This window comes from Protopterus annectens, chromosome 6.part0 (assembly GCF_019279795.1).
Source record: "Protopterus annectens isolate FY-2018-M chromosome 6.part0, PAN1.0, whole genome shotgun sequence".
Taxonomy (NCBI): Eukaryota; Metazoa; Chordata; order Ceratodontiformes; family Protopteridae; genus Protopterus; species Protopterus annectens.
In genome coordinates this window covers 486,577,875-486,605,441 of record NC_056737.1, presented here as the reverse complement: position 1 = coordinate 486,605,441, position 27,567 = coordinate 486,577,875, and the positions used below count along the sequence as shown (strand labels likewise).

Below are 27,567 nucleotides of genomic sequence, written 5' to 3'. Positions count from 1 at the left end.
TCAGACACATCCGAAGCCTGCTCATAATCCCCCAACACAGGTTCCATCCTAGGCCTCTTATCAGGAGGGGGCATAAAGCCTCTAATTAAAGTAATTAAATCTTCTGCCATTTTAAGCATGTGCTTCTTGGGCACAGAACCTGAAGAACTAGGAGTGACACCCACAGAAGCAAAACTAGACCTGCCTCTAGGAGAAGCCTTGGAAGCAGAAAGAGAGGGCCTAGACACCTTAGGAAGGGAGGGAGTACAGTTATCTGAGAAGCCCCTACAGCCTGACCTGCCTCCTGGGAGGCCACATCCTGTAAAAACAAAGTTTCTCCCTGGGACTCCAGAGAGGCCTCCGTCGGAACCACCGGTTCCACTGACGCCTCTAAAGAACCAGCGTCCGGTTCGGACGACTCCTCTAACCTAGGTTTAACTGCCTTGTCCTTGCGCTTCTTTGAGCAAGCCCCCCTGGGAGCATCCGACGGCATATTGTAATTGCACCGCTTCCCAAAGACCAACCTGGCACAATCCAACCTTCGCTTTATAGTGCGTTTATTAAACCTAGCACAAAAGCGACACCCAACAACGTCGTGCTCAGGTCCCAAACAAGGTATACACAAATTATGGTAATCCCTATGCGGTATCTGTTTCCCACAAGAAATACAGTTATTCACTTTTTCTGACATCCGGTAAACCACTGAGGCAAGAAAAAAACAAAATATTCCCCAACGGGGTACTTAACCAACTCTGACTTCGGTCTGAAACTCCGAATTCGAAAAATTTCAGAACGCCGAACGGCACTTGCAACACTGCTTCTGCATCGGACCATGCGGCAAAAAAGACTGAGGATATGACGTCGGTCATGCGCATTTGTACCCTGACGTTCTGATGTCAGTCAAATGCGCCTTGACCGACGTCAGCCTTATACTCTGATATTCGGGCCGACCGAGGGACAGCGGACTACCCAAGTGTTAGGACTGCGGCAATGTGAGATGAAGAACATCACTTCTGTCCAGCCTATCTACAGTTTTAGATTTCTTATCACACAATAAAAGTGAAAGCCACTGGTGTCTCTGACAACTACAATGACACCAAAAAGATAACATAGTAAAATATTAAGGGATGCTTTGAAGTTATCTCATTCCATTTCAGCAAGGGTATCTGCAAGACCATTTTTTAACACCTTCACTGAAATACCACTTATGACATGGCAAATGAAAAAACAACATACTGACACATTCTTAGCTGCAAACATTACACATTACTTATATTCTTCCATAAAATAAATTCAATCCAATATTACATAAACTGGTTAGTTTCTGCATTCCCTCAAACCTTAATCTTCCTCCATAACACTTTTCTGTATGCATTGTTCCTACAATTTCCTTCCCCCCCCCCCTATATGATTTGCCCCTATCCTTTTCTAAAGAGCCCATTTCCAGTTCTTTTATTTCTGTTACAATATTTACAACTTCAAATACAGTTGGTTCAGACTTTGATGTCCATTTTCTAGTAATTGCTTTTTGGCAGCCAATGCAATTAAACTTAACAAGGCTTTACTGTGTCTAGAGGCAATTCAGATCCTGTATCACATCTCAAAAAAATTAATTTCCTTAGTTACACCCATTTGCTCAGTATTTTTTACAGGGTACTTTGTAAGGAGTTTTTAAAGTCTGTGAGGCTCATTCAATTCCAAAAAAAAGAAGTTATGTACTCACCATAATGTTCCATCTGAGTAGATGGACTTAATTCTTCTGCACATATGGGTATTCGGATCCGAGCCGGCAAAACTTTTACAAGCATCAGCTCTGAGCTCCAAGCTCCTCCCCTACCTATAATACATCACTTCCTCCCAACCCCAGATAGAGTTTGCTGTCACTAACTAGCAACGTAACCCACAATCCAAACAGGATAACACCTGAATAGTGAGGGGGATGGAGGGAGGGAAGGTGCAGAAGAATGAATTCTAACTACTCAGATGGAACATTATGGCGAGTACATAACTTCTTTATCTGAAGTAGTTAACTTCATTCTTTCTGCACATATGGGACAGAGTCCCCAGCTACTAGTATTCCTGGGAGGCCCTTATGGAAGGACATTTCGGAGCATTGCAGAGACAAAGGATGCTCTCCCTCTAGAAATCAAATCTAATTTATAATGACAGATAAATGTATGCAAATTGGCCCACGTGGCTGCCGCACAGATATCATCTAAAGGTACTTTTGACCAGAAAGCTGCAGAAGTGGCCACTGACCTAGTGGAATAATCCTTCAGTAAGCCAGGAAGAGATGAGCCTTTGTCCTTGTATACTTGTGCAATACAAAGAGTGATCCACCTTGCTAAGGACACTTTCAAAAAGTACAGTTTTGTACCTACCATAAATGTAGATGTTCGAGGATCCACATTGCTGCAGTCCTAACTATTGGGGTAGTCCGCTGTCCAGTCGGCCCGAATACCAAAGTATATGGCTGACGTCGGTCACGGCGCATTAGACTGACGTCAGTACGTCAGGGTACTAATGCGCATGACCGACGTCATATCCTCAGTCTTTTCTTGCCCCAGATGTCAGAAGACCTAAAAAGACAAGGCCAAAACCAAGACACACCAAACATACCTGCACCAAAAACATATACAATATATACAAAGGTACCAGAATATAATCTCACCTACACAACCACCCCTAAACACAGAGGGGAAGGAGGGAGGGTAAATTGGACTGCAGCAATGTGGATCCTCGAACATCTACATTTATGGTAGGTACAAAACTGTACTATGTTCTTCATTCCACATTGCTGCAGTCCTAACTATTGGGTAGAATCCCAAAGCAGAGGTAAGGGAGGCTGGCAAATCATAAGGAAGCAGGAGCTGATAACATGCCTTGCAAAATAGCTGTGGCAAAACCAGCCCTAGACTTAGAGTAGAGAGGAAGGTGGTAATGCTTAGAGAAAGTATGCACTGAACTCCAAGTAGCTGCCTCCAAAATATCCTTAGTTGCCACCCCTTAGAAATGCTGTTGAAGTGGCAGTAGCCCTAGTGGAATGAGGCCTAATCCCAGCTGGAATCTCTTTGCCATGATGGGAATAACAAAATGCAATGCAAAACCCAATCCACCTAGAAATAGTTTGTTTTGACACAGGCTTGCCCTGAACTCAAAGCAAAAGAAACAAACAACTGCTGAGACTTTCTAAAATCCTTAGTCCTGCTTAAATAATAACGCAATTGCCTGTGTACATCTAAAGTGTGCAAAATCTTTTCCCCTTTATTTTGGGGATCTGCATAGAAAGTAGGCAAATGAATAGTTTGGTTTAAAGCCACACTAGAAACCACCTTAGGCATAAAGGAAGGATTAGTACGTAATGATACCCTATCCTTATGAAAAATCAAAAAAGGCTCAACCGCCATAAGGGCCTGTAACTCAGAAACCCTTCTTGCAGAAGTAATGGCCAACAAAAAAGCAGTCTTCCATGACAAGTATTTCAGGTCAGCAGAAGCTGCAGGCTCAAAAGGTTGTAGAGTAAGTTTCTCCAACACAAAATTGAGATCCCAAGCAGGAGTAGGAGCTCTACGTGGGTCTTATATTCTTTGCCCCCTAAGAAATTGCTTGAATAAAGGATGTGAAAACAATGGTGGGTCACAATCATAGTGAGCTGAAATTGCTGCAGCATGAATCTTAATGGAAGAGAAAGACAAACCTTTGTCCAATAACTCAGTAAGATATTGAAGAGCCACACTCAAATTAGGCTCAAATCTCCAAATTCTGTGCTGCAGTCCAAAATAAAAATCTCTTCCATTTTTCTGCATACACTTTCCTTGTACTAGGTCTTCTGGCTTCCATAATCACATTTAAAACCTGTTGAGGAAGTTGAGACCTGCTGTCTTTCAAAACAGAATATGCCAGGCTGTTAGATGAAGAGTTTGAAGCTTGACATTGAGCAGATGACCGTCCCTCTGAGACAATAGGTGTGGAATCAAGGGTAAAGGCCATGGAGGCTTCCTTACCAGACTCCTCAGTAATGGGTACCAGTGCTGCCGAGGCCAATCTGGAGCTATTAAAATCATCCTTGGCTTGTCTTGTCTGACCTTTAGAAGCACCTTTGGGAGAAGAGGCAGAGGTGGAAAAGCATACACATGAAGATTTTTCCAACTGAAAGAAAGAGCATCCACTTTCCAAGCTGTGTGATGAAATCCCTTCGTGCAAAACTTTGGCAGCTGGTGGTTTAGTGGAGAAGCGAACAGATCTATGTCTGGAGTTCCCCATGACACTGTCAATTTTGAAATACATGAAGATCCAGTTTCCACTCGTGGGGATCCATGATTTGTCTGCTTAACACATCTGCTAAGGAGTTCTGTGCTCCGGCAGAAACCTTGCCTGAAGAGTTAGTTGCAAGCTGAGCAGTCTCCCATAAAATCATTGCTTGCCTGCACAATGGGTAAGAATGTGTTCCCCCTTGTTTGTTGATGTACCACATGACAGTTGTGTTGTCTGTTAGAATCAACACCTGCCCTGGAAGAAGTAACTCCTTGAAAGCCATTAATGCAAACTGGACTGCTAACATCTCTTTCATGTTGATATGTAGATGCTGTAGTCTGGCAGGCCACTTGTCTTGTATCCACTTTCCATCTAGATGAGCTCCCCAAGCAATGTCTGAGGCATCTGTCGTTAGAATCTGACTTGCCTCTGGCCGGGTCACAGAGAGTCCCTTGTTTAGGTGACATTCCTGAGCCCACCACAAAAATTCCTTTTGAATGCAAGGTATTATTTGAATGACAGTGTCCAAATCCTGGCAGTGCTGTGTCCATAGATTTTGAGATACCATTGTAGCTTCCTCATATGCAGTTTGGCATTGGGAAGCACCAGAATACAAGATGCCATGAACCCTAAGGCTTGAAGGACTGTCCTTGCAGTCAGCCCGGACTGAAGAGATAATTGATGGAAGTAACTGGAAAGATTCTTTTGTTTGTCCGGGGTTAGAAAGGCCATCTGGGCTGCTGTATTCAGTCTCACACCCAGAAAGCACATGTCTTGAGAGGGTACTAGACTGGACTTTATTTCGTTCACAGAATACCCTAGGCATCTTAGCACTGCTATGACATATTCCAAATGCTGTAGAAGGTCTTCCTTTTCTTGAACCAGAATCAGGCAGTCGTCCAAGTAAGGATAGATTTGAATTCCTTTTAGCCTGAAGTAAGCTATCACTGGAGCCAGAACCTTTGTGAATACTCTGGGCGCAGTAGATAAGCCAAAGGGCAATGCAGAGAACTGATAATGAGAATTTCCAGCTCGAAAACGCAGATACTTTCTGCAACTTAGTCTTATAGGCACATGAAGGTAAGCTTCCTTGAGATCTAAAGTTACCATCCAGTGATCTTTGCCCAGTAGAGGTACAAGCTGTTGTAACGTCAACATTTTGAACTTTGGAATGTCCAGATAAGTGTTGAGGATAGATAAATCCAAAATTGGTCTCCACGTGTTCCCCTTCTTTGGTACTAGGAACAGGCGAGAATAAAATCCTAGGCCCCTTTCTGGCACAGGAACTGACTGAATGGCTCCTATTTGGAGTAACAGAGAAATTTGTCTCCGAGCCTCTGTTCTTTGTAGAGGAGGAATGTCTGGCATGCCTTTGAAAGGAGGCAAGGTATGGAAATAAAACCTGTAACCGTGGTGAATGATATCCAGAACCCATTTGTCTTGGGTAATTAAATCCCAATTTTCTTTGAAAAGAGACAGTCTTCCTCCCAGAGGTGCCGCCAGGCGAAGGTACTGGCAGCTGAAAAGGCAGGTCATTGGGTCTGCTTACGAAAGGACTGACCCCTGCCCTCACCAGAAGTCTGAGCAGGTGAACTCCCTGTCCTAGGCCTAAAAGAACCTTGAGCTCTGCCCCTACCACGTCTAGACCTACCCCTAGACTGGGAATCATAAGCAGGATAAGTCCATCCCTTAGCAGGCCAATTTCTACTAAACTTGGAGGCTGCACCTGCAAAAATCCTTAACAGTTTGCATAGACTTAGCCTTGTCCTCCATTTTCTTTAAAACTGCTTCCACAGGCGAACCAAACAACACATCAGACTGTAAAGGAGCATCCAAAATCCTTGTCTTAACATGCTCAGCTAAGTTCTGATCTCTCAACCAGGCGTGCCTACGAAGAACAGAACCAGTGGCAGCCACCCTGGAGGAGGCCTGCACAGCATCAAAACCACATTGCAAGGAATGTTTACCCACTTGTTCAGACACATGAACTAAATCCTGCAACTCTTTACACTCAATACCTTCCGCCAGAGCATCCACCTTAGATTTCAACTGTGAAAGAAGATAATTCTGATATTTTAACATGTGAAACTGACAATTCAACGCCCTCATGGCTAAAGTGGAAGAAGTATACACTTTCTTTCCCCATCTATCCAAAGCCCTTGCCTCTATCAGGAGGGACAGGATTTTTAACAACTGAGGCCTTCACACCTTTAGGCCCCTGAGAGACAGTTTCGGGTCTGCCCTAGGACTCTTAAAAGATACTTATGAGCGTCAGGCACCCTATAATACCTATCCGGTTTAACTGGGGCAGGAGGCAAAGAATCAGGATTCAGGGAAGCCTCTGCAAAACATCTTCCACCACATTCAAAACAGGAGGTATAGCTAAAGGCCTATGCTGGGGTAAAAACAAGAATTCCCTAAGCCTTTTCCTGGAAACAGAGAAATCTTGCCCTTCCCATTTAAAATGCTCCCTCATGGAATGCAGAGTCTCTGAAAATGAAAAATCCTCAGGAGGAGAAGCTGAAGGAGTAGAATCATCCACATCAGAATCAGAATAAGGAGGAACTCCTGCAAGTCTTCAGCCAAGACTCAGAAGCCTCGAGCATTGCTCAAAACTCTCAAACTCAGGTTCCACCCTAGGCCTCTTATCAGGTGGGGCATAGAACCCCTTATCATAGTAATCAAATCCTCTGCCATTTTAAGCATATGTTTCTTAGGCAAAGACCCTGAGGCACTAGGAGAAACCCCACTGAAGCAAAACTTGGCCTGCCCTCAAAGAAGCCTTGGAAACAGAAGGGGAGGCTCTAACCACCTTAGGAAGAGAAGGAAGAACAGCCACCTGAGAAGCCCCTCAGCCTGGCCACTTCCTGAGAGGATACATCCTGTAACAGTAAAGTCTCTCCTGAGACTCCAAAGAAACACCTGGCAGAACCTCCGGCTCCACTGAGCCCTCTAAAGAACCGACGTCTGGGACTGTCGGTTCTTCCACTCTAGGCTTTGCTGCTTTGTCCTTGCGCTTTTTAGCCGAAGCGGGCGGAGCATCCGACGGCATTTTATAATTACAACGCTTCCCAAACACTAACCTGGCACAGTCTAACCTTCTCTTAATAGTGCGTTTGTTAAATCTAGCACAAGAGCGGCATCCAACAACGTCGTGCTCAGGCCCTAAACAAGGTATACACAAAGTATGGTAATCCCTATGAGGTATCCGTTTCCCACAAGAAATACAGTTATTCACTTTTTCTGACATCCGGTTAAATACTGAGGCAAGAAAAAACCAAAATATTCCCCAACGGGGTACTTAGCCAACTTTGATTCGGTCTGAAACTCTGACTTCAGAAACTTTCAGAACGCCAACCTGCACTCGCAAAATTGCTTCTGCATCGGACCATGCGGCAAAAAAGACTGAGGATATGACGTCGGTCATGCGCATTAGTACCCTGACGTACTGACGCCAGTCTAATGCGCCGTGACCGACGTCAGCCATATACTTTGGTATTCGGGCCGACTGGACAGCGGACTACCCCAATAGTTAGGACTGCAGCAATGTGGAATGAAGAACATCTGCTTTGCCCAAACATGGTTTTGAAAATGAAACGAACAGTTGATCCGACTTTCGGTAGGGTTTAGTCCTATGAAGGTAAAAACGAAGCTGTCTATGGACATCCAATAAATGGAGTCTATATTCGCCTTTATTTTTGGAAATTTGGGAAGAAGACTGGCAAATTTATAGATTGGTTAATATTGGCTGCTGAGGACACCTTGGGAAGGAAGGAAGGAAGTGTTTGTACGCAGTGAAACCCTGTCCTTGTGAAAAATCAAATGGGGGGCATGGAGGATAAGGCCTGTAACTCTGAAATCCTTTTAGCTGAGGTGATGGCAACCAGGAATGCCGTCTTCCAAGACAAGAATTTCATAGGGACTGAACCGGCAGGTTCGAAAGGCAGAGAGGTCAATGCTTGAAGGACTAAAGTCAGATCCCAGGGAGGAACCGTCTCTAACTGGAGGTCACAAGAGAAAGGTGCCCTTCAGGAACTCTTTACACAATTTAGCAGAGGCCACAGCAACCTTATTTTCGCCTACATGGAAGTTAGAGATGGCAGCCAGTTGAACCTTGATGGTGGAAGAACTTGCGCCCGACTGAAAGAGACCAGCCAAAAAATCTAAAACGACTGGAACGAGGGCTGTAAAAGGGTTCTGATTGCATTGAGAGGCCCAAATGGAAAAACGTCTCCACTTGCTACTGTAGAGTTTCCTAATGGAGGCTTTGAGAGATGCTACCAGAATGTTCTTAACAGGGGATGAAAGTCCTGGAGTCCTGATGATCATGGGAACTGGAGCAGCCATGCCGTCAGCTTGAGACTGTCCAGGTTGGGCAGGGGCAAGCCCGACAGATGAGCAAGCAGATCCGGGCATGGAGCTATAGAGTCCATGAGAGGCCAAAAGGTGAGACCATAGGAAGGGAAACAACACTTGGCGAAGCCAGAAGGGAGCTATGAGAATGACTTTGCACTGCAACTTGCAAGCTTTCTGAAGTAACTTCGGTATCAGAGGCAACGGGGGATAAGCATAAAGTAACCCGGGAGGCCAAGCATGGACTAGAACATCCCTTGGGATCAGAGCGAAGAAGTTGCTGTACTTCATGTTGGAAGGAGATGCGAAGAGGTCGCAGCAAGATTGACCCCATACAAGGAAGATTCTCTTCGCCACCGATGGATTTAGAGACCACTCGTAAGGCAGAAGGATTGCCCGGCTTAGACTGTCTGCTAAAATGTTGGAGCATCCCAGGATATGTGTTGCTATCAGAAACAGATTGGTGGATATGGCCCACTCCCAAACTCTCATGGCCTCACAACAAAGAGAGTAGGATCGAGTCCCTCCCTACTTGTTGATATACCAGGCTACTGACATGTCTGATTGAATGGCCACTGTCCCTGGAGGTAGGACAGGATGGAAGGCTTTCAACGCTATAAGCACTGCCCTCATCTCCAGGACATTGATGTGTAGCTTGGTCTCTAGTAGGGACCACATGCCTTGGACTGTTTTTCCCAGGAAGTGCCCCCCCCCCACCAGAGCTGGGAGGCGTCTGTGGTCACCGTGGCTTGGGCCGGCGGGGCTAGAAAGCTGTGCCCCGCAAGTATGCCTGATGACTGAAGACACTACTGGAGTGACATTCTGCAAGGCCGGTTGATTCGGAAAGTCATCGGGAGGTCTAGCCAGGACCATTGAACTGCTAGATTCCACTGAAGGGTTCTCATATGAAAACGTGCAAGAGGGAGAATGGAAATGGAGGCTGCCTTCAAACCCAAAGCCCTGAGAACATCGCCTGCTGTGACTACAGAGTGCTCTGAGATGGTTGATATGTGGAGTCTGAGATTTTCTATCCTTTCTGGGGTGAGAAAGATCTTTGACTGAATAGTATCCAACCATGCCCCGAGGAAGTCTATGACCTGAACTGGAGCCAGGTGGAACTTGAGGTTGATCGTGATGCCCAACTTGTGAGCCAGACCGAGAAAGTAGTGTAGGGCCTGGCACAAGAGACGTTTGGTAGATGCAGCAAAGAGCCAGTCGTCTAGGTAGGGGAATACCTGAATGCCCTGAAGTCTCAGGTGAGCAGCTACGACTGCCATTACCTTGGTGAACACCCCGAGGGCTGTGGTGAGACCAAAGGGTAGGGCTCTGAATTGAAAGTGACTGGCCCCTAGCCGGAAGCGCAGAAACCTCCTGGAGCTTCTGTGGACCTTGATAGGATAGCAAGCGTCCTGGAAGTCTAACGAGCACATCCAGTCACATTCTCTTAGAAACGGTAGAATGGACTGTAGAGTGACCATCCGGAATTTTTGTTTCTCTACCGACAGGTTGAGGATAGACAGGTCCAGTATGGACCTGAGGTCCCCCGTCTTCTTTGGCACTAAAAAGAACATGGAGTAGATGCCTGATCTGGACTGGTCGGGGGGGGGGGCGTTCGATGGCTCGTTTTTGTAACAGTTTCGAAACCTGTAAAGCTGTGGCCTCCCTGTGATCAGGTGGAACATCTGGGAAGCATGCTGGAGTTATGGGAGATGATATGAAAGGGATAGAATAGCCTCTGGATATGATGTTTAACATCCAGTGGTCTGTAGTAATGGACTCCCATGCCGCTGGGTGTAAGGAGAATCTTCCCCTGACTGCCTCCAGAGTAGAGCAGTCGGGCAACCCCTCAGGGTTGCTGTGCGGGCCTGTCGGAAAAGGGTTCCCTAGACCTGAAGTTTCTGGGACTCCCTCTGCCTCTGGGACGGCATCGGTCTCGTCTCCCTCTGCCTCTGGGGGACAAATAATTCTGAGTGTCCCGGAAAGACTGATTTCTGGAACCACATCTTCTTTTGCCCCTTTTGGTTCCTGGAATAGGATCTCTGGGGGTTAGAGAAGCAGATTCCTACGGCAGAAAGTCTTTCCGTCCTTCTCACTCTGGATGAGCATGTCGCGTACTGTCTTTCCAAAGAGGGATGATCCATTGAAAGGGGCGTTAATAAAAGATGCCTTAAAGGGGTCTGCAAATTGACACAGTCTGATCCAGGCATGTCGCCTCAAGACAATGCCTGTACCAGCAGCTCTAGCAGCTCCCTCCGTAGCATGGGAGAGGAGACGCATAGATGTAGTTGTCACTGATTTCAGTGTATTCATCTTTGCAGTAAAGGACTGCTTGTCCTGCTGTGACAGAGACTCCGGGGGTGACTCAGTTAGTTCCGTTATAAGATCACACTGCAGTCTGGTACCATGTGCTATGTAATTCAGCATACGGACAGAAAAAGTCGCTGACGAGTACATATGCTTCCCGAAGCAATCCATCGACCTGGACTCCTTGTCTGGTTAATGGACCAAAGAACTCTCCTGTGCTAGTTCCTTCTTTGTGGCAGCTGCAACCACCAAAGCGTCCACAGGGGCTCCTTTGGACCATGCCTGCCTGACGATGGGGAAAGAATTTTGTCTGGTCTTTTGGGTATAGGCTCCACGGTGTCAGGATCCTTCCATGCCATAGTGGTGATGAGGTCCACCAAAGGGTCGGCTGGTGGGGAAACCCAGGAAGTAGATGGGCCGCGCCAAAGGCCTCCAGAAACACAGACTCATCCGTAGAGGGTTTGGGGGCTGACCAACCTCCTCTTTGGCAGAGAATCTCTTCCTCGGGAGGTGATCTGGGGGAACCCTCCCCTTCATCCAAGTCCGAATCAGTGGTAATGGACTCAGGGGAGTCCAAGTGCCACCTTTTACACTTGCGTTTACGAGGTTCCTCTCCAGTGGGACTTTCTGAAGAAGACTCGTACTCCTCCAGGGGTTTCCTGAGGGGAACAACCTGGGGTTGCTTTGGCATGGGCTGTCCCCGAGACAGGGTGAAGGGAGAAAAACCCGAAAACAGGGAGGTCTGGGTAGGATCAGAGTAGGTGAGTTGTGGTCTCAACCCCTGGGAGAGAACCCTTTCCACTGCTCCAAATGCCGATGGAGAGCCCACCTCCGTAACCCATAAGGATGAGGCCCTCCCCGGGTCCGAAGGCAGGGCAGTCTGAGCACCAAAGGTGGGATTCGAAAGAGAATGACCTCGACCCACGGGTCCGACTCCCTGACCACAGCCCCGAGAGTCTCCTGGATCCAAAATCGGATCCGAGGAACTCAAGGTGACCGCCAGCGTCGAGGAAACGAGAACAGTCAGTGCCGAACCAACAGCTCCAAAGGGCCTCGGATCCGAGAACCCAGAAGAATTGGGTCGGATCGGGGAAGGAGAGACTGGGTGAAATAGAGTTGTAGAAGGACCCTCTCCGATGGGAGAGGGACCTGGTAAGACCCCCGTCTGAATCTGATTCTGGATGAACCTCCTCATCAGCCTGTCCATGTCAAGGTCGGAGACACTCCAAGTCTACCTTGAAGAAGAAGCGATCTGAGGGGAGTGCATCGGCTCCGGCGAGAAACAGGGAGAGAGGAGCCGAGGAGAACGGGACCTGGGGACTTTAGAAGAGGGGCTGGAGAAAGACTCCCTGTCGGGGGATCTTTTTCTGGGCCTGTTCCTCTCTTTGTGGCGCTTCTCCCTCTATCTCTTGTCCCTACCTTTCCGGGACGAATCTGAGGCCGCAGGATGAACGGGAGGTTGAGTCCCAGCCTGCAAGAAGTCACTGGCTGGAGCGGAAACCGAGGCATACTCTAGGGCAGAAGCTGGCAGCAGACCCTTGGCCACGAGCTTAGCCCAATGGTCTTTCAAGGCCCTGGGGTTAAAACCCGCACAAATGTTGCAGGAGGCTGACAAATGGGAGACCCCTAAACAAAGAACACACTGTGGCCATTGGCTGGTGAGAGCTTGTGACCACACTCTGTGCATTTTTTAAAAAGAACTTTAGGCTGTTCCGCCATAAGGGTGGAACAGTAATAAACCCTAAGGCCCACACATACACACACAAAACAAGGGATGGGGCCTGGGCGGGAACCAAAACTATCAACAAGCTATTCAGAAAAAAAAAAAAAAAGTTTTTTTTTTTTTTTTTTTTTTTTAACACTACGACCACACGTGGAGGAGGGAGGAAAAGGGGAACAGGTACACACACACCAACTGTACTGAAAAGAGAAAAACAAGAGAAACCTTACCACCTTCGCTTAGAGCTCAGAGACCACGATGCTAACTCTTAGAGCGGCAAACAAGATCTGGGGTTAGTCAGGAGGAAGTGATGTATTATAGGTAGGGGAGGAGTTTGGAGCTCAGAGCTGATGCCTGTAAAAGTTTTGCCGGCTTGGATCCGAATCTGATCCGAATACCCATATGGCAGAAATAATGACATTAACTACTTCAGATAAGAAGTTATGTACTCACCATAACGTTCCATGTTTGTTGTCCTTGATCTCACCTGCCTTCTTGATGGTTGGGTTCAGAGCCGATCCTCTGCTCTGACTCGGCCGTATACTACAGTTTGAGAGCTTTTACTGGCTCAAGGCTAGCAGTAGTTACCAGATCTCATTTGTGATAACCCAACACTAGACCATATAAAATGACAAAAGATATACTCTACTCTACATATCCAATGACACCTACAAATAAAGGTGTGATCCCTCCACAATAGTTAGAGTAGTAGACTGAGACTAACCATAAGGTATGGTATAAAGGAAACCCAGCCAGTATAGCCAATAAAACAAGGGAATCCTCTCAATCCTCCAGGAAGGGGGAAGGAGGGAGGGACACAAGGAAGGCGAGACCAAGGACAACAAACATGGAACGTTATGGTGAGTACATAACTTATTTATGTTATGCTGTCCATATCACGCCTTCATTCTTGCTGTTTGGGACAGTGTCCCCAGCACCTAATTCTTAGGTGGCTCACTGGAAAAAACTCTTCAGGACCGTGGAACCAAATGATGCCCTGTTCCAGAAAGCCACATCTACTTTGTAATGATCGATAAAAGTATGAGGATTAGCCCATGTAGCTGCTGCACAGATGGAATATAAAGGCAATCTAGCTTGAAAAGCAATAGAGGTAGATAAGGCCCTTATTGAGTACCCTTTCATTTTTCCTGGAAGTTTTTGATTATGCAACTCGTACACATATTTTATAGCGTCTGAAAGCCACTTTGACAAGGTCACCTTTGAGACCACACAACCTCTTTTATTGTCTGCAAAGGATATGAACTGATCAGCTTTTCTAAATTCCTTGGTCCTGTGTAGATAGAAATGTAGAAGCTTGTGATCTGCCTTGTTGCCATGATTGGGGAAGAACACAGGAAGCTCTATGGATTGATTCAAGTTGTAGTCAGAACATACCTTGGGTAAGAATGAGGGGCTGGTTCTCAGAGAAACCCAATCTTTATGGAAAATCAAGTACGGGGCATGAATAGATTAGGCCTGTAATTCTGAAACCCTTCTAGCGGAGGTAACTGCAACCAAGAAAAAAGTCTTCCAAGTAAGAAATTTGAGTGGACCAGAAGCGGATGGTTCGAAGGGAGGAAGAATCAGAGCGTCTACAACTAAATTTAGATTCCAGGAAGGGAAGAGGTTCTCTTATCGGAGGTCTTAATAGGGTAGTACCTCTTAGGAATGCCTTGCATAACCTATGGGACATGATATAGGAACCCATTTCTTCCATATGGAAATTTGAAATGGCAGCCAAATGAACTCTGAGAGTAGCTGCAGCTGCTCCTTGGTCAAAGGTTTCAGCACGAAATTCAAGAATCTTTGAAATGGGAGCAGTAAAGGGATCAACCTAATTTTTGGCTTCCCAACAAGATAACCTCTTCCATTTACTAGCATAAAGTCTCCTATTAGTGGACTTATGGGAGGAAATCAAAATGTGCTGAACTGCTGGAGAAACATCGGGAAGCCTTGCTAAGACCGAAAGTGGAAAAACCAAGCTGTGATCTTGAGAGTTTGAATGGAAGGATGGAGAGCCCCCGACTGATGTCTCAAAAGATCTGGCACTGGGTCCAGGATCCAAGGCTCCCCTTGCAGGCGAGGCCAAAGCAATGGGAACCATATCTGACGAGGCCAGTAAGGGGCAATGAGGATTAACTTGCAACCCAACAATTGTGCGTTCTGAAGAACCTTGGAGATCAGGGGAAAAGGCGTAAAGCAGTCTCAGGGGCCAATTGTGACTGGGTGCCTGTCCCGATGGTGGAACTAGGGCAAAGTAGCTGCTGCATTTGTTGTTGAGGGGGGGTGGCAAACAGATCGCAGCATGAGGCAAACAGATCGCAGCATGAGGATAGATAGAAATGCTAAGGACAACTGCAGTCAACAAATTAACTAAGCTAAACTAGAAATATTTGCTCAAAAATATAATAAGAGAAAGAACACTTAGCCCGAGCCACTATCTGCAATCTCAATGCTGCAAGCGGAAAACGAGATCTGGGTAACTACTGCTAGGCATGTTGGGATAGGTGCTAGCCTCAAGCCAGTAAAAGTTCTCGAGCTATAGTATACGGCCGAGTCAGAGCAGAGGATCTGCTCTGAACCCAAACAGCAAGAACAAAGGCGAGATATGGACAACATAACATCATATGTTCCTAGTTGCCTCCTTCTTCCCAATTACACGTCTAACATTTGCAATCTACCCAAGAAAAAATTTATTTGGACTCTGCTTGGGATGTAACAGACTTATCCAAACACTTTAAAGTAAAATTCCTAAATATTCTAGACTATGATGCATGTTTTGGAGTTAAACATATGTTCTCCCACTACTTCTTTGTGAATTGCTTATCCAGTCTCTCTTTTCAATCCCTTGACTGATAAAAAGTATATATATGGTTAGAAAGCTTGTGAGGAAACTATTACTCTGTTATTTTTGTTTTACTTGGATCGTTTGTACTGGAAACAGTCTACCCTGCTTGGATTTCTTTCGAATACTTAGTAATACTGAATAATATTTCAAATTATATATTTATTATTTTTTTGACTTAGGATGAGTTTACGTTAGCTACTTCTACTACCATTACCTGATCTGTTTAACATACAGTGATTAACTAGATATATATGGATTGAAAATCTTCCCCACACAGAAGTTTCTTACACTGTTTTGTTTTCTTTTCAATCTTTTCTAACCTCCTCTGATCGATTCCTAATATTTTATATGCCCTACCAATTCTCCTTTTTTAGCAGCTTCTGTTCTAGACTCGACTAAAAACTATACCAATGCAGGCCTTCCACTTAGGATTCTCTATCTGCTTCTCTTCGAGTGTCTTCTGATTATCAATCCCTAATAAGGAAGGCAAGTCTTTAGCCTGCAGCCCAAATGTCTTTTTAGTCTCTTCCTATTCGATTACAATCTCCAATTATTTGCTCCCAATACTTTGGTTCCTTTGCCAATTTCCTCTAGTAAATTCCAATCCCCTCTTGCCTATTCTCTATATCCCCAATTACAAGTCATCCTTATTGTCAGAATCTCCTTTCTTCATTCCTATGTTGACTTAGTTCTTAGAATACCTTTTGCTACTCTATGAATATAATGGTTTGTTAAGACTGTTATTCTCCTTAAGGATCAGCATCCAAAATCCCACTAATTCCTTATTTCTTGAATTTCCCTAGTGCTTCATCATCCATTTCTACCTTGAATTGTAGCTTTCTGCTTGTGTTACGTACAAGAGCTTAAATGAATAGCTCTAAATTACCCTTTCAAATCAGGCAATCCCAAACCACCTTGTTCTATTGGTAGGATCAACTTATCTCACTTGACTCTTGCTTGCCCCCCCCCCCCCCCGCCCGATAAAATCCTACAACTCTATTAATTACTATCCACAATTTCTCTTCAGGTTGATAAAAATATGCCTGACCTGTGTATAAAAATACAGGGACTAAAAATATTTTACTGCTTGTATCTTGCTATCCATATCCATAGACAAATGTTTCCAACTTCCTCAGTTTTCGTATAGTCTTTTTAGTCTCTTCCCACATATCCTTAACTGCCATATAACACAATCCTTTTTAATCCGTACTCCTAAATGCTTCATTTTATCATGTCCTCAAATACTGGTATTGCTTAACCAATTCATGTGTTTGTACATAGTTTATAGCTACAGCCTTTGCTTTACCTTCATTAATTTTACAGCCAAAAAAAAAAACGACATCTGAAACTGCCTCAGAAAGTTCCAGAGTACGGAGATGTCCCTCTCTGGTATTATCAGGTGCAAAATATCTGAAAATAAAGCCAATTTTTCTGGACTACCATACCAGTTATACCCTTCAATTTTTGAGTTCTCTGTTTTCGCTGCTAGTGGTTCTCAATATATCAAAAAACAACAAAGGGGAAGGAAAGGACATCGCTGCATGATTCCTCTCTGTTTAGACACAACTTATCAGACAGGAACCCTCCCACTTTGATTTTTGCCTCCAATCCCTCATATATCCTCCTAATTAACCTCATTTTTTTTATCTGAGAGTGTAAATGCGTCCATTGTCCTACTAAAAATCCCAGCTTACTCTGTCAAATGCTTTCTCTGTATCCAGACCCACCAACAGTGGTATTTTCTTATATTCTGCATCAAATTAAATTATCATTGTTCTACTACCATTGTCAAATGGTTGCTTCCCTTCCACAAAACCAAACTGAGCCATATCTATCAATTTTGTCAACACCTTCATCTGTTATTAGCCATTACAGACATAAAAACTTTATAATCATGGTTTAACACTGAATGGAGTGCATGATACTGAATCTGATCGGTATTTCTGTCACTACAGCTTTTTTCCATGATGTTGGTTGGTGCTTCCCCTCCTTTTAAAATACTGTTAAACAAAACCTTCTAGATCCTTATCACTTTTTTCTCCCTAACTTCTAAACTTCCCCCAGAGTACCATCTATTTCTGGAAACTTTCCTAAAGACTGGCTATGCAGCAGCATTTTTATCTCATCTCCTCCTATCTTAACTGTTAACTGCTGAGCCTCATCCATTTCAAACCCTGGCATATTTAAGTCTTCTAGAAATATTTCCATTTGTGCCTTTTCTTGGATTTCCACACTTTTCTGCTTTATAAAAATTTTCATATAATTTCCGAAATATCTTTAATACCTCTACAGCATTTCTGGTTATTCTTCTTGTTATATGACCCCTAAGTTTGTCAACAGCCCTTTCTACTTTCTGTTGCCAAGTCGTTGTGCTAAAAGTTCTTGTGCTCTTGAGTTATTATCAAAAAACATTTGCTTAACAGCAATCTTTCTAAACTCATGCATGTTATCCAGGTACTCCCTTATTTTCTCTTTAGCACTCTGCAGATTCACCTCTTCTTGTTCTATGAGAGTCCCCTTATTCTGCAATACTTTAACCTTTGTCATCCTCTCTAAATAACTCTTATTAATTCTTGGTTATATATCTACCCTATTTTTAAATTCTGCTTTCACTTTATCCCACTCATTAGCTACACCTTCTGAAGAACTTTTTATCTTCCCTAATAACTCCTGAATAATTTCTACTACCTATTCCTTAAATTCCTCTCTTTTTTACAGACAGATGGGGAAGCCCCAGTGTCCCATTTTACTTCATTATTGTTCATTTTTATTTTTGTTACAATTGCATTGTGATCTGAAACAGTTGTTGGATGTATCAAAGCTCTCAATTAAATGCACATGTTCCTATGAAATATAATTTCTGACTAGTCTAGCCCAGTTATTGCACCTTGGGGGATGGTTTGTCTTTTCGGCTTTTCCCAGTTAGGGGTCGCCACAGCGGAACTCCGGTCCGCTAATGATTGGCAGTCGATTTTTATGGTGCCGAGTTGCCAGCCCGATGCCCAATCTTCAGCAAAGGCACGCCCATTTATGCACGTCTTTCTGAGGCCACTCGACCACAGGGAGGACATGCAGACTCCACACAGAAGGTACTCCAGCCAAGAATCGAACAGGAGAACCTTTTGCTGTGAGGCAACAACGCTATCGCTGTTCCACCACGTACCTTGGGGAATAATATGCAAATTCTCTAACAGTTCCTACTAATTATTTCCATTATTCCATATCAAACATTTTCAGAAATAGCCCATCTTCCTTCTTGTGAGAAGAGGTAGTCAGATCTGGATATCTTAAGGCCACATAAATGGCATCCTTTAAGATGGATTCCAAAGGCAGGTGGGAGTGAGGGTGCATGCAGTGTGGGGACACAAGGTGCTACAGGATACTTCCCCAGGAAATGGCTTAAAATTTTCTGGGAGGAAGACAGCAGCAAAAGGTCAAATCCAAACAGGAATTCTTAAGTCCATCTGAAGGGATGCAACAATGAGGCAAGGTCTTAAACTCTTCCCAGAGGGCAATAAGCAAGAGAAAAAAACTTGCCCCCAGTCATAAAAGGAGTCAGTGTGACCTCACCAGACACGAGGACAATATGTAAATGGAAAGAAGGTACTGGATTAGTGGGAAGGGGATCCCAATGCTATGAGCAGCACATTCTAGAAGCAGCACCTGGCCAAGGATATTCTGTGCATGACACTGTTTATACTCACCAAGTGTGCGTTTCTGCACCTGCAAACAGAGATAACTAACCCCCCCCCCCCCAGTATGCCCTTACTAGGAAACATTAAGCTCTGAACACTCTAACAAGAAGTCTGCAATGATTCGCTGGGATGTAATCATTACAGTGGACAGCAATGGTACAACTCTCCTGCTCCTTTTACTGTCAAGTTGGTGGGTGCAAACCTAATTCCTTGCTAGCTGAAAACAACAGGAGTGACACAAAACGTAAAATCATCTTCAGGATGGATTTTGGGAGAAACAGGTTTTTTATCAATGTCTGGCCAACACTGGCCTAGGATTTCATAAATTACCTTCCCACCAGTCTCCGCACTGGCCACCTTCCAGTACTACCACAACTACACTTATAGCATGAAACAATATTAAAAACTATCTCTATAGTAAAAAAAATAAATAAAAATGGCACTGGAACCTAAAAAGTGGGCAGCAACTTGGGAAACAACATTCAATGGACCACTGAAAAGTCATCAGATCGCTTAGCTCAAATTTCTTTTAATATGTACTACTTCAAACAGCCCTAGTTTATGCATTACACCTAAAAATGGAAATGGAGAAGATGACGTAATCTAGAAACGCACAGTATGGTGAACTGAATTAGAAAGAAAATTGCCTTACCTAAGGTCTTGAATGGGAAATTGAGCTCTGCTCAGCTTATCAGTGTTGTGATTTAGAAAATGAAATTTGTTCTTGTCCAGATACTTAGAAAACATCTCCAACAAACATTCCACCATTACTGTTATCACATTTTGTTCCTCAAGCAGGTAACGAGCCTGAGCAAAAAGAATGAATAAAAAAAAAAAAAAAAAAAGTCTGTTAGGTATACTATTTCAAAGTTCCAGATAATCGGGCTAACAAATATTCTGAAAACTTGCTTTTCACACAATTTAATAACACATAAAAGCCAAAAAGCAAGAAAACTACTCAGAATTACAAATTGATTATACAGTGATTAACACCACTGGAACCAAAAGCATAATGTCTATTTTGAGCATGCAGACTTCCTCATTAAACTTCACAATGTAAAAATCCATAAAAGTATAACAATCAAGGGAGAAAGACAGGGTAAACCTACGGTAATACTTCAGATATCATATTGGCAAAACTAGCATCTTCATACATCCCAAACAATGGTTATAGTCTCTTTAATTAACAAATATCACAATACGATCATATTTAACATGAAAATAAAATGATACTCAATACAATAAAGTCATCCTTTCTAAACCAATGGAAGTAAGATGTAATAAAGGCATTTTTATGTAAACACGCAATTTTGATCCAAGTTCTATAATATTAAATTTATCCATTCACATGGACACACCCATAAAAAATACGCAGACAAGTGCAAAAACATTTTGGTAAAATGATGAGATTAATAAGATATGTAACAAGGAGGAGAGACTATTTGGCTTTCAATGATGTCTCAATCGTAAAATCAAGTCTATGTTAAATAAAAATACAAAAATTACTTAATTTTCTTATTATAACTTCTGGACTCAAAATGAATTCAGCTTGACCTAAAAGGCTGAAAGCAGCACATTTTAATTACATTGAAAAACTGAAGGTAAAAGCTTGTTAAAAGTAAAAGTTATTGATGCACACTGAGGCACTCACCAAGCCACAGGAAACAAATATACTTTGAGAAAAATAGTTTGCAAACTTTGCAATAAGTACATGTATTCATAATAGCTAAAAAGGCTGCCCAATTTGTTGTGTATCCACTTGCTTATTAATAAGAGCATGTCTCACTATCACTTAATTAAATTCAAGGATCATAATATGCTCCCAGTTAACTAAATAAAATAGAAACATCAGCAACATGGTGTTCAGAACATATCCAGTTGTAGGATGTCATGGCAAATAGTGCATACCCTCTTTCCTTTCACTCAAACTGCCTTCCTAACCTATAAACACCACACAGAACCCCTTCTGCTACTATGTCTGTACACTGCAGTGCTTTGGAACCTCTAGCAGCATCCTTCTTACTCTGTTTTTCTATGTAAACTTTTCTCACAATGCACTGTGTAAGATCAGGTTTCATTTAAATGTATTTTGTTACACAAATATACAGTATTCACTATACGTAAGTCTAGAAATGCAACTATATTGAAGGAGGCCTTCACAGTTTGCATACAGTTTCAGTGAATACACTTTCAATCAGTGAAAACTGCCTTCAGTCAGGAATACTGATAACAGCAGAATGTGCAGTACATTGGGTACAAAAAAACAAAAACATTTTGTTTGTATGGTACAATGCTTAGGAACCAAGGTTACAGAGGCATGTAGACATTTTACAAGGTTTTGGTATTACTAGGAAATACGTCCGACACAGTTAAGTTAGTTCATTTGGACTGATGTGCAGAAAGTCACAGCAGTACAGACACTTGAGTGCAGAAGTCAGGTCGAACATCCAGTATTCCAGAATATATTATTATTATTCAGGAGGATCAGAAAAGGAGTGCAGAAGTTAAACATAATTATCAGAATAGGGTGGCGAAAGCCAGGGTACCATTTTGCTAGGCTTATATAGGCCCTAGGGCCAATAGCCTAGTACCTACCTATGAACCTATGAGCACAGAAACTACCGACATAATTAGCACCATTATTGAAGACAGTACATTTCGGAGTACAGAATTTACGGACAGTATAACGAGTGCAGAAGCTACAAACATTAAGATTTGACTTGGACACTGCTGACATCTACTTCCACTGTACATAAAACATTCTTAAATGAACTGGGGTGTGTGCAGACTTTATTCTGAAAGGTACAAGACAAATCAGCCCATAATGGAGAGACTGGGACCTGTTCAGCAGAAGTTTTATTAAAGACATTCATTCCAATTTCCTCCAGTATTCTACAGTCCTATCAATTCTTAAACACTAACTTCATCTACAGCAACTACTCTACATTAGTTTTCTCTAGTTTCATCAATCAATCTGTCATTCTCATATTGCTTATGTGAGTATCTGCTGCTACATAACCGGTCTTCTTGCTCTTCATTACATAGTTGTGAACTTAATCTTTCCTGACTAGAACTCCATAGATTGCTTCTGCTGGTGACTAGATGCCTGTTTTAGTGCGAGCCTTGCTCCATTACTCCTCGGACTAACTTCATTTTCCCATCCCCAATTACCATCCCCTCTTAAACTACCTTTACACCTACAAACCTCACCTACTACATATAACCACCCATGCATCATAAGAATGAAAGTGCTTAACTATGAAATAGTTTCATGATAAATTTCTTTGTCTACTTTCATTTGAATAAATTTTCTATAATGAAGACTTCAGGTGCTACCTCTATACATTACACAAGTCAGTGTATTTTTTTTTTTTTGGTTTTCCTTTGCATTCTGTTAGCCATTTCTCCGAGTTGCATCTAACCAACATTCATAAATTATAATACCTTAATTTCCAGTCCCACTATACATCACCACTTCCATTAATAACTTAATCACATATCCCACCCCCCATATCCTTGTCATTTACATCCACTCCTCTCTCAAACTTACCGCTCACCATAAATCATCCTAAGCAACTAAATCTTCCAAACAAGCTACCCCCACAATCATAACTTCAACAAAGAACATAATCCTGTTTCCAATGCTATGTTTACATTAAATACATAATCCCACCCAATTATGCTACCTTACCATATACTCATCACTACTGCTAGCTCTGATCACATACACTACTTCCTATCATACCGAGCTAATAACTATTAAAACTTCACCTACAAACCTATATGCCTACACTTCAACAACATCTCACCAATACAAAATATTCTCATACCCATGTTAAATTACAGTTTGATCAGTTCAGAATCGCCCACCCAAAACTCAGTCCTACCAACTCAAGACAGCATTACGACAAACTATAATTTTTTATTCTGTTATTAACGTCACCCACCTCACTATATCCAAGTGGAGATATCCATCCTAATCCTGGTCCTACATATCAATGTCATTCCAATCCCTCCACTTGCACCCTTAACACTGCTATACTACCTCCATCCTACAGAGGGCTTAGCTTACTGATACACATGAATCTTGGAAGCATATGCAACAAACTACCAGACCTACATTACAAACTAAAAAAAGAAGTTGTATTCTTAAAAACGTTCCTTCTGTGTTGTCGACCTTCATTCATCCTTGACAGTTGGGCTTCAGTTCTGTCCTCGGAACAGACTAGGCCAATATAACAAGCTTGTGCCAACCATAAACTCTTGAGCTAAGATCACCCATAACGCTGCGAGTCCCTGCCCTTCAGATAAGTGTGCCTGTAGAAATAATAAAGCGGAAGCTTTGTCTGAGCAATTGCCCTATGACAGAACCAGGACTAGTTCCGAACCTCCAGAAGTCTTTGGAGGGGGTAGGATGTCAAGAGTGAATGAAGATCGACAACACAGATGGAACGTTATGGTAAGTTCAACTTCTTTATCTGATGTTGTCAATCTTCATTCATTCATGACAGTTGGGAGAAAATCCCTAGCTACTTTATGTCTTGGGAGCCCCAGTGGTAGGATATTCCTGAGCACCACAGAGCCAAAGGATGCTCTTCCCCTGGATACCATGTCCAATTTGTAATGAGTAATAGCCTACGTAGCTACTGCACAAATGTCATCCATAGAGGCTCTTGAATGAAAGGCTACTGAAGTGGAAACAGATGTGGTGGAGTGAGCCTTGACTTTAGCTGATAGATTCATTTTATTTTGTTGACAAATAAAGGTGATGCAATCTCTCAACCATTTTGACAAAGTGACTTTGGAAACTGGCTTGCCTAATCTAGGACCTGAAAGAGACCGGAAGAGTTGATCCAATTTTCTAAATGATTTATTCCTAAGTAAAAACGTAACTGTCTATGTACATCCAACAAATGCAAACAATATTCTTGTTTGAAAAGTTTGGGAAGAAAACTGGCAGATCAATGGACTGGTTAATATTTGAGTCTGAGACAACTTTGGGTAGAAAGGAGGGGTTAAGTCCGAAGGGATTATCTCTGTGAAAAATTATGTATGGGCACTTTCAACACAAGGCATATAATTCTGATATTCTCCTGGTGATAGCTACCAGGAATAAGGTCTTCCAAGACAAAAATTTTACATCACAGGTGGCTGCTGGCTCAAAAGGTTGGTGAATCAAAGTTTGTAAGACTAACCTCAAACCCCAAGGTTCAATGGGTTCTTTAAAGGGTTGTCTTAAATGCATGACTCCCTTTAAGAAGGGTTTGCAAAGATGGTGAGATATCAAGGAGAAATTATCAAAGCCAATATGGAAATATGAAATAGCTGCTAAATGGACTCCGACAGTAGAAGCTGAGGCTTCTGATTGGAGTATAATGGACAAATATTCTAACACCTTATTAATAAAGAATGAAAAGGGGTTGAATCCTTCTTGAGACCAGATCACAAATCTATTCAATTAACTATGATAAAGGTTCCTGGTGGATGATTTATGGGAAGCCAGAAGTATCTTTTGTAGTGGGGGAAGACAGATTATTCTGCCTGGCAATTACTGGAAGTGGAGATACCAAGCAGATCAGCCCCTGTGGATGAGACAATAGTCCCAGAGTTGGGTCTAGAGTCCACGGGCTGTGAATTAGGTGAGGCCAAAGGAAGGGGAACCAGACTTGACAGGGCCAACAGGGTGCAATGAGGATTACTTTGCTTCTCAACCATTGCACTTTCTTCAAAAACTGCAGTATCAGGGGAAAATGAGGAAATGCATAAAGCAGTCCCGTGGGCTAATCGTGTATTAGAGTGTCCCTTGTGGACACCCCCTGAGTGGGGATTAGGGCGAAGTAGCTGCTGTGTTTGTGGGAGATGCAAACAGATCACAGCAAGACTGGCCCCAATGACAAAAAAACTTTGTAGTTACTATGGGACTGAGAGGCCACTCATGAGGCAGGAGAATGCATCTGCTCAGTTTGTCTGCAATCACGATGGAATTCCCAGGAATGTGCGTTGCTATCAGAAAGCAGTTGGAGGCTATCGCCCATTGCCATACCCTCAGTGTTTCACGACATAACAGATGGGATCCGGTTCCTTCCTGCTTGTTGATGTACCAGAAGACCGACATGTCTGACTGGATAGCAACTGTCCCTGATGGAAGGGCAGATTGGAATGCTTGCAATGCTAGAAGCACTGCCCTCAGTTATGCAAACTGCCTCTCTAAGGGGGACCAAGTGCCTTAGACTGTCTTCCCCTTAAAATGTCCAACCTCATCAGGGATGCATCCATGGTCACTACAGCCTTGGTTTGAGGGGGTGAAAAAAGGTGCCTCCATAACTCCTCTTCTGTCTTCATCCATCAATTAAGATCCTGCTTGCAATGGTTTGTTATGCAGATTGGGTAAGACATGCGGTGCGTTAATAGAGACCACTGTGACACTAAAAGTCATTGAAGAAGCCTCATGTGGAATCTCGCCAGAGGAATGAGGTTGATTGTCACTGCCATCGACCCTAGTAGTTGCAAGTCTAAGCGAGCTGGGACTATGTCTTGAGAGACTATCACTTGGAGCCAAGACCTTAGTGTTTGTAATCTGTGATGAGGTAGAGCAAACTGACAGGATCTCATGTCGAATGTTGCTCCAATGAATTCTAAGCTTTGGGTGGGTACCAGTTTTGACTTCTCTGTTTAATGAGATGTCTAAGAGCTCTGCCAGTTCTAGAGTGTACTGTAAGGCACGAAGCAGTAGATGGTTGGTGGGGGCAGTAAGGAGCCAATAGTCTAAATACGGAAACACCCGGATTCCTTGCAGTCACAAATGAGCTATTACTACTGCCATACATTTGATGAACACCCTGGGAGCTGTGATGAGACCAAAGGGCAGCACTCAAAATTGGTAATGATTGGCTCCCAGCCGGAAGTGGAGATATCTTCTGGAGCATTTGTCTATTTTTAAGTGGTAATATGCCTCCTGAAGATCTGCTGAGCACATCCAATAGTCTGAACCGTGACCATTCGGAATTTTGCCTGCCTGATAAACTTGTTCAAGATACTGAGGTCCAGAACTGGCCTCCAGTCCAGTCTTTTTTGGCATCAAAAAGAACCTTGAGTAAAATCCAGATCCTATCTGGTCTGGTGGGACTGTTTGGATGACCCTCTCTGAGTAGCTTTACGATTTCTTGAGCTTCTGCATCCCTCTGACTAGGTGGAATGTCACAGATTCGCCTCTGCAGCCTTGGATAAAGATCAAAGGGGATATGGTAACCTCTGTAATTGTTTGCACCCAGGAATCTGATGTTACTGAGTGGCAAGCTAAATGGTGCAGAGAGAATTGTCCCCTCACTGCTTCGAGAGGCAAGCAATCGGGCTGCTCTTCAGGAACGCTAATAGGGCTGTCCAGAGAAAGAATCCTTGGAGCCCTTGTTACGCAGGCCCACTCTGCCACGGGAAGGGCTTCTTCCTGATGAGTTCCCCCCTCTGCCCCAGGGAGAAAACTCATTATGTGTGTCCTGAAAAGGCCCTTGGGACTTCCTGAACTACATCTTTCCACTTCTTTGCCTCCTGGTATAGAGATAGTTGAGGACTGGAAAAATGAACACCCATAGCAGACAGGGTTTTTCCGTCTTTCTCGCACTTGGCTAATGCATCTTTAACTTTTGGGCCAAACAGAGAAGAATCATCAATGGGAGCTTTGACAAAGGAAGACGAAGGGGTCGCGAAGTCGCACAAGCACATCCAGGCGTAATGTCCCATGACAATGCCTACACCCGCTGCTCTGGCCATCCCTTCGGTTGTATGTGCAATCAACCATATGGACAAGTTACAGATGGATTCTAGAGTGGCAAGCTGGGAAGTACCTCGCCAGATACTGCTCCTGCCAAGGCTCTTGAGAGTTCAGTGATCAGGTCCCTCTGAAGACGGGTAAAATGTGACAAAATTCAATGACCATATGGCAAAGGTAGTTGAAGTATAAACCCACTTCCCTAATCTGTCCGTCTGAGACTCTCAGTTTGGAGGATGGACAGCAGGATTCTCTCCTCTGCGAGTTCCTTCTTCGTGGCCGCCACCACCACCATAGCATCTACTGCCAAACTCTTGGACCACTGAGGTTGATCCTCTGAAGAGGAGAGTATTTTGTCAGGTTTCTGGGGGATTGGCACAACGGTGTCAGGGGCCTTCCAAGCTCACTGCACGATGAACTTGACGAACTCATCTGCAGGTGGGGTCACTCTGTAAGTAGAGGGTTGGGCACAGAAAGCCTGCAAGAAGACAAATTCCTCAGAGGAAGGGTTGGTGGGCTTCCAGTCACCCCTATGCTTTAAGATTTCTAAGATATCTCCAAAGGAGACATCTTCAGGGGACGACCTTGGGGACCCTTCCCCTTCATCATAATCCGTACCTTCAGTGAGAGATTCTTCTAGTGAATCAAC

At 43.6% G+C, this 27,567-nt stretch overlaps 1 protein-coding gene across 1 annotated transcript in view; it reads right to left on the bottom strand.

Moving 5' to 3' along the window:
• The window catches only part of UBR1 (ubiquitin protein ligase E3 component n-recognin 1), a gene marked incomplete in the record, with an annotated part of 4,571,807 nt that overhangs the window by 3,958,854 nt on the left and 585,386 nt on the right, over positions 1–27,567 (bottom strand). Inside the window, 1 exon segment of the mRNA XM_044074213.1 lies at positions 19,806–19,960. Coding sequence (XP_043930148.1) covers positions 19,806–19,960 — 155 coding nt within the window.